General features: G+C 38.5%; 2 protein-coding genes across 2 annotated transcripts in view; one reads left to right on the top strand and one right to left on the bottom strand.

The window, feature by feature from the left end:
* The window catches only part of LOC137976399 (uncharacterized), a 5,252-nt gene extending 63 nt beyond the window's left edge, over window positions 1-5,189 (bottom strand). Inside the window, exons 1-6 of the mRNA XM_068823740.1 lie at window positions 4,931-5,189; window positions 4,640-4,701; window positions 942-4,521; window positions 608-824; window positions 304-423; window positions 1-234 (exon numbers count right to left, since the gene is read on the bottom strand). The exon at window positions 1-234 is cut by the window's left edge and continues 63 nt beyond it. Coding sequence (XP_068679841.1) covers window positions 43-234; window positions 304-423; window positions 608-824; window positions 942-3,694 — 3,282 coding nt within the window. The 5' untranslated portion in view covers window positions 3,695-4,521; window positions 4,640-4,701; window positions 4,931-5,189 and the 3' untranslated portion in view covers window positions 1-42. The remainder of the gene's footprint in view (window positions 235-303; window positions 424-607; window positions 825-941; window positions 4,522-4,639; window positions 4,702-4,930) is intronic.
* LOC137976400 (NADPH--cytochrome P450 reductase-like) overlaps window positions 1-12,500 on the top strand; it is a 54,275-nt gene that overhangs the window by 17,712 nt on the left and 24,063 nt on the right. The window contains exons 4-5 of the mRNA XM_068823741.1: window positions 9,504-9,653; window positions 10,254-10,378. Of these exons, the coding sequence (XP_068679842.1) occupies window positions 9,504-9,653; window positions 10,254-10,378 (275 nt within the window). The remainder of the gene's footprint in view (window positions 1-9,503; window positions 9,654-10,253; window positions 10,379-12,500) is intronic.

Below are 12,500 nucleotides of genomic sequence, written 5' to 3'. Positions count from 1 at the left end.
GACAAATTCGCCACCAACATTATGTTATTTCAGTGACCACCTCTACATAAGATCCTCCGCAATGCAGTGATTGCACTTCCAGTCAACATCATCAGCGCATACAGAGTCTGTGAATCCAACGCAAAACTGGTGATGCCATGCTTGGCATTTGTCACACCCAATCCAGTGGACCACTTTTACGTTCAAGGGTGGTTCCTCTTGCAAACATGTCATACAAGTGCTGTCTTCTTCTCCCTGAAAATGGGAAGCAACTGTTACGTAATTGATTCCCCTTCAACTATTTAGAAATAAAATATGTCTTACATTTTGACGTCTGTCTTTCTGTTTTTGCCCTTTATTCTTTTTCCGGGTTTCTGCTGCCTTTTTAGCCCCTTTCTTCCTATTGTCCTGAACCTCCTTCAAGTGCTGAAACCACATTTTCACCTGTGTAAAATAAAATTACTGATACTGATTCCAAAAATGGTAACAATATTTCCAGGTGATTTGATCAATATCATTCCCATCAGACCTACATTAAAATCATAAGTTATCTGGTCATTTACAATACTGTACTTGCTACAGAAACATTATTAACACAGTATTATTTTGTAACTTGCAGAGTACACACCTTGTCAGGGGGTAGAAGGGTCTTTAAGGAGGCTTGGTCGATTTTGTCCTCATCACCTTCACTGAAAATCTTCTTCAACACCTCAGTAGGGGGTGGAACGGACTGAAGCTGCTCAATCTCTCCTTTAAGAAATTTCTCAATCTGGAGACTTGGCAGGAGGTAGTGCCCAGCACATGCAGTTCCAACACAATCCTTGCAATTTGGACTGCCATATGGCCTTAAAATGAAATAAATTGTTTTCTTTTAGAGAAGAAATTCCAACGGAAAAATAAAAATAAACAGAAAACATGTACTAATCAACACTAATAATTATTGCATTTTTGCCAGAACATACCTTTCAATGTCTGGAACTGGCATGGGCAGAAAACTGACTGGAGGTCCCCCAGGGTACCACACAGGAAGTGCATCTGGAGGACCTCTTTGACATTCTGGGTGGATGCAATCCTTTTCGTAACAGCACACCAAGTGGAACACATATTTTGCAGGTAGTCCCTTGACCATGTGTTTGTTTCTAAGATTCCAAATTTCGTTGATGGTACGATATTCATCTGGATGAGTCTTTTTAAGACCCTCCTTCTCTTTTGTACTTCCCTTAATATAAATCTTGAACAAATCTCTTAGCTTTTGATTTTCATCCCCGTCACTCTGCGGACCCTTAAATAAGTGGATCTGTGTGTCCCCGCATGGGCAGCCATCTACCCTGCTGATATAAACATCAATCGCATCATTTAGGTTCTTACACAGTTTCTCATTGTCAACTTTGCCATTTTCCATACATGAACCATTCAGTGTAGAAGGTATATATAAATTTGTGTGACCTTGCGCTAGACAGCCGTTCTGCAGTTCAACACGGTTTCTATTGCTAGATCCTGCATCACGAGTTGTTACCAGCTGAACTATGGTTTCCTTCTGCATATGACGCTTTGTCCAGAAAAACTGGACCTCAACATGGCCTGGTCCCTCATCATTCCCACCATCAACTCGAATACATTCCATTTTCTTCCTTTCATCTGTGCTCTGATTTATGAATATGGACTCAAATGCTTCGGTCTGTTCAAGAAATTCGACATCTGATGCATGTTGGGCAGGATTCTTGCAGTGAACTGGTATTGCTTTTACAATCCCTGCACATTGTTCTGTTGTGGTCTTGGTTTCTGTGAAATTGTAACTTGTTGTTTGTAGAACAGCAGGATATTTTGTTACAAAATCTGTTTTGGTGGCAAGTGGAACATTTCCCTGGACACACAGTGTTGCATGCTTATTGTGTGTGCCATGGGTGTCCAAGCGGAAACCTGCCTGGTCATCTCTATTCAAAATTATCTTATCCGTTCCATCAGCATATTGGATGTAATCCAGCCCACGGTATAGTGCTGAGGACCAGTGCTGGTCAGGATTATATCTGATAGTAAAGCCTTTACGTGTACGTCTGCAGGTGACCCGTGCCACTCCCTTGTAATTTTGGGACGATTTCCTTCGTTTGTTTCGTGCCACACAAAGTTGCACCACTGTGCCATAGCTGAATGTGCTCTTGTAGGTTTTCTCTAGATGTTCTTTTATCCTTGAATAAGTCACTTTATTTCCAAGGCGCCTGTTTCCATCGAAGGTCAAGACCCCAGTCCTGCGCCATGCATCTGCCCCCACACCATTTTGCTTTACAAACTCTTCTACAGTCCGACCTATATCAGGATAATTTCTGAGAACTCTGCCTAGTTTTCTACTTCGTTTTCGTTTTAAGAGCCTCCTTTCAGTCATTTGTCTAACAAATTCTCTTCTTGATTTTCGGCGAACAGCCTTCACACGCTTCTCTAAGGCTGCTTTTGCAGCTGGCTGCATTATATCAGTAACAGCAGATAATGATTGAGCCTCTTGAATGCCTTCTTCTTCTGACTCACTTACAATCATATCGTCATCATTCAAATTATTCAATCTTTGATCTGTAAGATAGGCCTGTCTGCTTTGTTCTATTAGTTTCTCTACATGAAGGGATAGGTTCAAATATGGAAGTTGTCCACTAAAGTCTAAAAGAACCTGATCCAGTAAATGTTCTCCTTGATGCTGTGATAGCTTCTGTTTCAGCACCTCTGCGAAACAAAACCAGTTGAGCTGGCATTCTTGAAGTAGGTCCATTAGCTGGTGTGTATTTAAATACGTTTGTCCAGTTTCAGTCACCTGTTTGCAGAGATTTGGATCTTCTGGTAGGCTGAACTCGTGCGTGGAACAGGCGTCCCCAGCTTGGTTAGTCTTACTCACATTACAGGCTTCTCTAGCAGTTTCCTCACAAACATTATCCTCAGAGTCAGAACAACTTTCTTCTGATTCGCTAGCATCATCATCACTGTCACTTTCAACTGAAATACCAAATGACCGTAAAATGGCATTCTCCTTTATTTGGGCTACAAATTCTATGCTTTCTCTGATCTCTTTTGCCTTTTCCATTGCTGATTCCACACGCTCCTGACGAGCCGTAAGATCTTGAAAACCGTAAAGGTTTCTCAGTTTTGTGGAAGAGAGACCTGATGCTTTTGAAATTGCAAATGTTAGTCGTTCCCGCTCTGCTTCTGACTCTGACAACTGGAATAGGTTTTTAATAGTTTCCTTTGAAAGACCTGCTGGTGCATTGTTACAGGGCTTGGCATGCAAGAGCTTCAGAAGCCCTCTTGCTGTTGCTAAATTTGAGTTCTTGTCGACTAGATACACAAGTTGTCCACCACATTCCTTATCTGCTATCTTAATAGCAGCCAATGGGATCTGCAGAAGTTTTCTCTTTGCGTGAGTACTTTTGTATGTATCCCCTGGATTAGAAATCGAAAATGCTCTATTAAGCCTCAAATATCCTTCTTTCTTGATTTCATTTCCAATTTCAATAAGAGATGCGCATTCAAGGCATGGCTGATGATGTTCTGTTGAGCAGATATGGTATTTGACTTCTAAATATTCCTTTAGGTTGAGCCCCTCAAAGACAGACACATCCAAGTCCTCATCTACTTTTTTGTACTTTGACAATGATTTGTTCGCCTTGAATGTTCTAATTTTCTCTTCCAGCCCTTTATCCTCACAAGGTTGAGCAACAAAGGGCTGCCCAGTCATAAAAAATTATCAATTGTGTCTTCTTTTTCTGCACATTCAGCCCTTTCAACATTATCACTCTCTTTCGCACTGGTTTCTACAGAGTCAGAAGGAGGCGGGCTATTTGCTGTACACCTCTCTTTGGAACTAGATGTGTTGGGAAGGGACTGGGCAGGCTGGGTCTGGGTTTCTTGCTTCTTGAGACGATTAAACAAGTTTGGGAGTGTTGTACTAGAACTTGTTTTTTTAGAATCTTTTGCAACAACACTTATCACTTCAACACTTTCATCAACTATCACTTTATCATTTTTTCCTTTGCTTTTTTTCTCCTTGGACTTTGATTTCTCATACCAAAGGGATTGGGATTGCTTCCGTTGTAATATCTTGAGTTCTTGTTTAAGTTCAAATGTCTCTTTACGCAGCTTAGATATTTCTCCAGTTAATTTATCACACAATTCCCAATTCTTACTATTCTTGGCCTTTCCAACCCGCTGCTCTTTGAAACGAATTTGTTCCTCTTTTGCTGAAATATCTTCATGAAGTAATTTACTGTAATCTGTGCGTTCATCTTTACTAGTCTTAACCCTTTTTTTCATTGGTTCATCACAATCATCATCTCTAGCCCTTGATTTCCCTTTTGCAAACTCATACCCATCATCTTTCACTTTCTTTCTGGAAAGCTCAAACAGCTTACCCCTGTCCAGTAATAGGGAATGATCCTGTTGGCAAAGCTCTAAAGCAGCTTTGTTTACTGCTTGTTGATAGTTGGACAAAGGTTTTCCTTTTGCACCAGTAAATATTTTTGACTTTTCTTCCACTTGTTTATCTGATGGTGACTGTTGTGGCTCCTGGGTAGAGAGAAAAATAATATAACTCTCTTGAGTATTGTGACAACCTCCCACCATGTATTCCACTCTGCTAGCCAAGCTAAATGCTTTAGTTGGAATAATTTACATGCACATTTACCTTTATGACAGGCCCTGCTTTCAGATTCCCATCCTTTATAATTATACTCCTCTGAGTTGAACCTTTTATGAAAGAAAAAAGTCTTTTAAAATTCCAATTGCAATATTGACAATATTATTTTAAAAGTCCAATTCATAAAAGGCAAGTGGCATTATCTGCAAAAAATTCTTTTAAAGAATCTACTATGGTTTGACACCAAATGGATCATGAAGAGATCATGAGTAAAGATTCAACATTGTTTAGATAAGAATTTTTATGTCAATAAAAATGTATAGCAGATAGGTACATTACCAGGTTCAGTTGATAGTTGTGGGTCTGAGCTACATGTACTAGTTCTGTTGGAATAAACTGTCATTGAAGTTGATACCACAGTAGATACTGTGGTTGTTGCTGTTCCGTGTGCTGGTACCCAGGTTTCGTCACCAACAGCACAGATAAGTATACTTCCTGCTTCTATTTCAGAAAATGAATCCACATCGATTTCGGTTCCATCCGCCTCAGTGTATATTGTGACTTCATCACTATCAATTCCAAGTTTCCTTTTAGCTGTAATTCCGTATAATATCAAAATATTAGGTACTGTACATGGTTACAAATTGTTTTACTCTTTAGAAAATGCTTACAAATATTTCGAAGGCTACTACAAAGTGTTTTCCTCGTAAACAAGAAGTAAAAATATTGTTCAAATGTGAAAAAAATATCTTCTGTTTTCCCGCCAAAAACCCTTCGAGATGCACAAATACTCTGGGCAAAATTAAAAGGAGCTAAACCGCTAAAACTTTCATTTAAAACTGTGCCAATCTGCTTAAACTTTAATTTAAAACTGTACTTATCTGTTTGAACTATCATTTTAATAAAACTGTACCAATCTGCTTGAAAAATTTATAGTGTGCCATTTTTTATTGACACTACCAGTGATCAATCATATCAAAATCTTACCTCCAGTCACAAATTCTTCGAAGTGAGTTGCCACCACTGATTTTCTCTTCACTCTTTTCACGTCCCAAGCTTTGAATAGCGGCATTTTAAAACCAAATAAAGCCAACAGTACACGATCCGCGAGAAGTCAAGTTGATTCGCGACGAGTCAGATGGCAAAGGCCGAACACAGCGACCTCAAGTAGTGATGGGTAATATTTTCAAAATGGCGGACTAGATTCCAGGCTCTTGTGAGATTTTGTCAAACTCCCCCACCCACGGGACGTTGTGTTATGTCAAATGTTTTATTATTCCCCACCCACGGGAAAGGGATAAATGACAAATCCCCGAGGTATGCCCGGCCCCCCTCCCCTGGGGCTTAACATTGACTGGTGCATTACTCTAAATAATGGTCAGTATTTGGCATCACTGTCTTGCAAATATTCTTTATTCGTTATTGTGGAACATACATCTGGACAGGACTCATTTTCTCCTTTGATTTTATGATGACTGATCGACGATTAGCGCACATGAATTGTGTTAGGGTTCTGCACCCTTTGATCAGTGGAATCAATTAACTTTTATAGTGAGGCGGATCACATTGTATGCAATAATCAAAATGAATTAGCTGAATCAGTTGAAACAATTTCAATTCCTGCGATTATTTGTGCGATTGACACTACTGTGATAGTTGCCCGTTGTGTTTCATTGTCAATTTATCCAGAAGTATCAATGAAACTACTACAATAAAGATATTTTGACATACCCATTGTGCATTGAGGAGCCTTTGCAAGTTATTTGCTGGCCGCTGAAAGATCAATCTGTTTATTTCATGGCTGCGAACAGTGTCTTTTAACCAGTGTGTTTCGCTTGTTTTACAAAGGGAGTATCGTGTGTTGAACAGTAGGGGCGGGGGAAAGCACCACTCACTTTTGTTCCCGGGAACCGGGGACTTCACTCACTTTCACTTGCATAAAAAGTGAATGCCCCGCATAAGCCCTAATGGGGGGGGGGGGGGGTGCAGGGGTTTCAAATGACTGGTGCATAAAGCCAGAAATGTGATTGTTGCTAGTTTACTTTTTTTTTTACATTTTTTTACCCTGTTAGGACAGTGGCGTCTCCCAGATTTTTTACTACCGGTAATCATTTCTAATGGATAAAATTTCAAAGCCCTTATTAAATCTTTGCATTTATGTGCATTTCCCATTTTGAAACATTCGCTCTCGTCGCTTTCAATCTCGCAGGTGACATTCTACAATGTAGTTCCCTTGATAAGTGTTTCGGAAAGGAGTTATAAATGCAGAAGCTTTTGTTTGTTATTTGTTATTAGTATTTTTATGATACCACAAGTTTTCTGTTGCAGATGAAGATATCACACGACATTTGCTTATACACATAACACTGTCACCTTCCCGGCATCATATGCAAATGGATACGCGTTTGGTCTAAAACATTCAAATGTTCATTCTTTAGACGTGGTTTGTTATGCTTGCAATCCTGCTTGTTGGTAGTTAATGGCGTGATTGAAGGTTTTTTTTTCTGAAAGTGCAGAAATTAGTCACTGCTTTGAAACATTCACGTTCACCGGTCTTTTAAGCGAGTGTGTTAAATACGGCCTGTCATAAATCGGGATGACCAAACATCGAGTTCTGATCTCATGCCCATCGAATGTTTCCCAAGAGGAAACATACCATTATTTATTACACATAACATGAGAATTTTATTCCATAAAGCTCATTTGTACAAATCTATACGCTTAATTTTCACATGTGGAAAAGGCTTATACAGCCAATCAGAATGGCGTACAGCTATTTCACATTTGGAAGTATAACCAATCAACGATAGCGTAAAGGCATTTCCGTGCCAATCACTCATTCATCTCGTGCATCTCGTGCAAAGCGTACTTTGTTATTGAATTTAATTAAATTTGCATTTGGTTCTATTGTTAGTGAGTTTTTGTTTCCAATTTGCGTTCAGAAAACTATTTTAATGAAAATTGTCGTCTTATGTGTAATAAACAGTTCACGACATAGAAAGTGCTTTGTACGGGGTTTTATTCACTCGTTGTTTGTGTCAAAAACCCTCACTTGCTCGTTCCTTGCTCGTTCGGGTTTTTGACACAAACAATGAATAAAACCCCGTACGCCGCACTTTCTATGACGTAAACTATATATCCCTTCCTTTTGAAAGTACCTTTATGTTTTGGAAAACATAATCCGTAATCACGTCAGACAAGCAACACTGACTACTCTTGCAGCTGAACCCGCTAACTTCTTGCGCTTTTTGGGTCTTGCGGTTAAGTTCGTAACTTAACGTTCGCGACTTCTTGCGGCAAGCTTTCTATCTTCTTGCGCTTTGAATGTTCTTGCGGATAAAAACGTAATTTAACTTCTTGTGTGTTCTTGCGGCACAAGAACTTCTTACACCACTTCTTGCGCGTGCATTATTTTTGGGCTGTACTGTATCTTTGTTAATTGGTGTTCTTGCGGTACATGTCAAAATAAATTGAATTATTGGGTAACAATTACTTGGAATACCGGAAAGGTATTAGAATTACGAGGCGGTGATTTCATTAGCTGAAAGCAATTCACTTGATCCCTTGGATCAATACATTTCACCTCCCTCTATTACGAAACTGCGGCTTGTCTTTCATACACCGGATCCAGAATAATTAACATCTATAAAACAAAAGAACAAAGTGAACATAACAATACAATGTACCTAATCAACAAGGCCTAATCAGAATAACAATGGTTCTTTTGTCTTCCGCCATTTTGGTTCGGTATATAAAAGTTTACCTGAAACTACTTTTTCCAACAACAATAAAATAACAGCTGTGATGTGTCGATCGCTGAAGGGGATTTCTGAGCACGCGAGGCTTCAAACAGCATCAATTCTTACAGAGTTCTATGAAAATCTGTTTATAATATGCGTTGGTGAAACTTTTAATGATGTTCACTGATTTAGAAACTCAAATCCATGTTCTGAGTGAAAGCTCAAAAGCAGCTAAAGATTGAAAATGCTGGATTCAGTCCTCTGGAAATAATGACTATGAGTAAGATAGTTAATCTACATCTTGCATGTTGTCCTTTTTTTCTTTTTTTTTTTTCTTTTTTTTTGTATGAGCATAATCCACAGATGTCAATTTTTTAATGATTGTTTCATGGTCTTCGTTTTAGCTACATGTACCTAGAGGGACGTCACCCCATTATTCGCAATATTGTTAAGTTTGAAACTTTGCAGCTGGTTGCCTGTGTTTCTTGTAAGAGGAGGGCTTAAAATTTTACTTGGCCACAGTAATTACAAGACTGGTTTTCACAAGTTTTCTCTCTCTCTCGCTACGGTCTTGTTTGAATCACTCTCCCTTGGCCAACTGGTTTCTCTTTGCATGTCACCCCTGCATTGTGTTGATTCATGTAATTTCCTATCCAACAACCTGTACCAAATCAAACTACTACTTTTGCTTGGTGACCTATTGATTTTATTTCCTAAATACTAAGCAATGTTCACCAATATGTTATTTGCTGTCATGAGCCCTCCAAATTTCAATTGGCTGCAGGAACATGTTTTACTTCTTTTGTTCCGTAATTAGCAAATGTTGAACTTTGCTTTAGTCTATTCAAACTCTTTTACTGAGAGAACTATGGAGCACTCAGGCTCAATCTTGAGCAAACTTAAGTTACAATAATTATTCCTTAAATTAATGTTGAAAAGTACAGTACCTCTCCGTGTATCACTTGCTGTACACCATGTACTGTACACTTTGTCAGAAGCTCATGGAAGGGAAAATCCATAAATTAGTGTATTATCACATGATGCAGTAACTGATGGTAATGGTAACAAATCTGATCTATAAAAGATTACTTTTTTTGGTTTTGAGGCTCATTATTTTATTTAATACTTCATAAATACTTATTATAATATTGCTATAATTGTTATTTTTAAAGGAAGAGTTGACTCGTATGGGAGAAGTCGAAAACTCCATGGCAATCTTTGTAGTTGCTACATATGGTGAAGGAGACCCTACTGATAATGCCCAAGAGTTCTATGAATGGTTACAGAATGACAGAGATGATCTAGAGTGCCTTAATTTTGCAGTAAGATAATCACACTTCAATTCAACTACATGTATGTGAAGGAGGTTGAGCTTTGTGTTTACACAGTACTGTTGTTCACCTACAAAGAGGCTGTGTTCTAAGAGATGTTTTAAGGAGCCCAAAGCTCTGGAATTTTAATTTTTTGTACAAATTTAATTTTTAAAATGTCCACTTCACCCTGGGGCAAAAGTTAGTTGCGAGGGGCCACAGGGCACTGCTATCTACAGCTGTAGAGCACATCCCAGTCACAGACCAGTTGGTGCTTGCAATGTATCATGTACATAGTTTTTCAACCATGAAATATGACTGTTACACTACTTTGCTGCTCATACAATGTAATAGCGACACAATGAAGGATTGAAACATGAGGAGTTTGAACCAAGTACATGTACACAAAGGTTCAAGATTTGAAGAAAGAGAATGATTATCTGTGACTCCTAGAGTACTGTATACATTTTGACTCCATTTTTGCAGACTGTAATGATCCTTTGCTCTTTTAGCATTTTTTCCCAATAATGATACGTATTTCACTTTGTTCTAAAGCAGTGGTTAAAGTGTAGCAGCTGCTGTAAATTAATATGTATTGTATGTTTCCTATAGGTTTTTGGTCTTGGAAATAAAACATACGAACATTTCAATGCTATGGGAAGATTTGTGGACAAGCAGCTTGAGGAAATGGGAGCCAAAAGGGTCTTTGAAATGGGAGAGGGAGATGATGATGCAAAGTAAGTAACATATATTGTTTTGAAGTTGTTGTAGGGGATAGGGTTCAAGTTGGTCGTATTGGCCTACTGTTTTGCCATAAGAAAATGAGACAGTTTAATCAATTTAAACCAGGATCTTCAAGTATGGTTTTGGTTTTATGGCAAAAACCCTGTACCCAGCCTAATTAAGCTAATCTGGATTACTGGGCACTTAAATTGTGGTTTATTTCTGCTCAAAAAATGCCTGCAATTTTGGCTTTAAAACTTTTGCTTACCTTCAGCATAAAATTACAAGGGTAAGGCTTCTTTGACAGACACAATTAAAACCTGCACCAGTAAAAAAAATCACGGGTTAGTGTTAATCTGCTGAACAACTGGGTCCTGGGAAAAAAGAGTGGAGAATTTTCCCATTTTTAAAACTTTTTGACCCTACCCTGAGTGCTCGAAATTAGCGATCGTCCTGTCATCCCAGATGACCAGAAAGTTTACTGGGTGACTAGTTTTTGATAAAATGAAAAGCCTGGTTGCTTAAAGAAAAAACAATGGACAACTCAGCCAAAAATAGAAAATGAATTACACAAGCAGTCACTTGTCGGTTTTCAATTGACAATGTCCGATACCAGTGAGAAGTTAACAGTAATTAATTTGCTGCAGCGGAGCATTTTCCTGCGTTTTGAATATCTGTGCAGGCTTTCTCAAAAAATTGCCAGATAGAAAACTGCAAGAGTCTGGAGACAACATGTAGGCGAGGGAGATTGAAAACATAGTACTGTAAAATTTAATGTTAAAACTTAAACCCAGACTTCCACAAAAAACCACAGGCACACCCTAAGAACCACATGTATGGGGGCTCTAACGCCATGTGATTGCATCTTAACATGGCACGCATTTGATTGTAGGGGGTTTCATAATGGGCAACCAAGCATTTATCAGGGCAACCAAATTTACAGGTTTAGTTGCCTGGCTTTTGAATCAGGGACAACCTGGAATTTTTTTTCAATTTCGAGCACTGCCTACCTTGTAAAGAAGGCTCACAATACCTCCTCCCCATGCCCTACCCAACACAATTTCTTTCAGAAATAAATGCAAATAACTCATACAATTTATTGGTGTCTCCACATTGGTTTGGGAAGGGGAGTGGTGTAATTATAAGATTTACTTCTTAAAGAACAAGGTGCAAGGAACAATGAAAATGTCTCAACAATTTTGTCTTCTCTCAGTAGGACTTTACTTAAAAGAGGGGTGGTGATGGGAGAATTGCTCCCCTCTTGAGTTGAAGCCAATAATAGATTTAGCTAAGGCTAACAGCAGAACTCCCATGTTTTTTATTCTTACAATAACTTAACCTGGTTTGAGCCTGCAATCCAATCAAAAACCAGTACTTGATCGGCGGTCAACTTAAAAAAAAAAAACCAGCTGTCCTCGATGAGCTTTTAACTTAAAAATACTTGGTGTGTAGCCAGGCATGTTAAAAATTTCTAGCAAAAGAAATTACACCATCTCAAAGATACTTAAAAAGCTAAAAGATAGAATTGAGAAAGAAGATTCCAGAGGAACAATGTACAAGATCAAAATTTAATGTACAGACTACGATAATCATTGTGTAAAATCTACGTTGGTCAGACATCATGCATGCGAAAAGCAGGCATGAGATAACGCGCAAAGGCCACAGCAACATTGGATAAATACTCTCTATTGGCCAAACACCATACATGTATGCTTTACAGTCACTAAATAGATTTGGAGAGTGTTGAAATTATTGAAGCTTGGCATTCTGTGTGAGATGGAAACGCTATAAACGAACATGTAGCACTACCTAACATATACAATAAACATCAAGAATTTTTAGTGCTATTATGAATACTCTGGAGACTTTTGTTAGGCTTTGAAAAATTCCTTTGAGGTGTGATTTAGTTGTATCACACATTGTGTACATATACTGTATCAAGTGGGACGCCGTTAGACATTTGGATTTTTATCTTTGCTGAAGAAGGCAACAGTACTGTGGTAGCAGAAACGTCCAGAACAAATTATATATTTTTATCCAGTGTCAAATTTTAATTCCTTTTACTAAAAAAGAGCTTTAAACTTGAGCCCATGATATGGTTATGCAATACTGGTCAGCAGATACCTTGTTTTGACA

The sequence above is a fragment of the Montipora foliosa genome, chromosome 11 (genome assembly GCF_036669935.1).
Source record: "Montipora foliosa isolate CH-2021 chromosome 11, ASM3666993v2, whole genome shotgun sequence".
In the NCBI taxonomy this organism is placed as follows: domain Eukaryota; kingdom Metazoa; phylum Cnidaria; class Anthozoa; order Scleractinia; family Acroporidae; genus Montipora; species Montipora foliosa.
The sequence above is the reverse complement of the archived record's forward strand: the minus strand, read 5'-3'. Positions and strand labels throughout refer to the sequence as shown.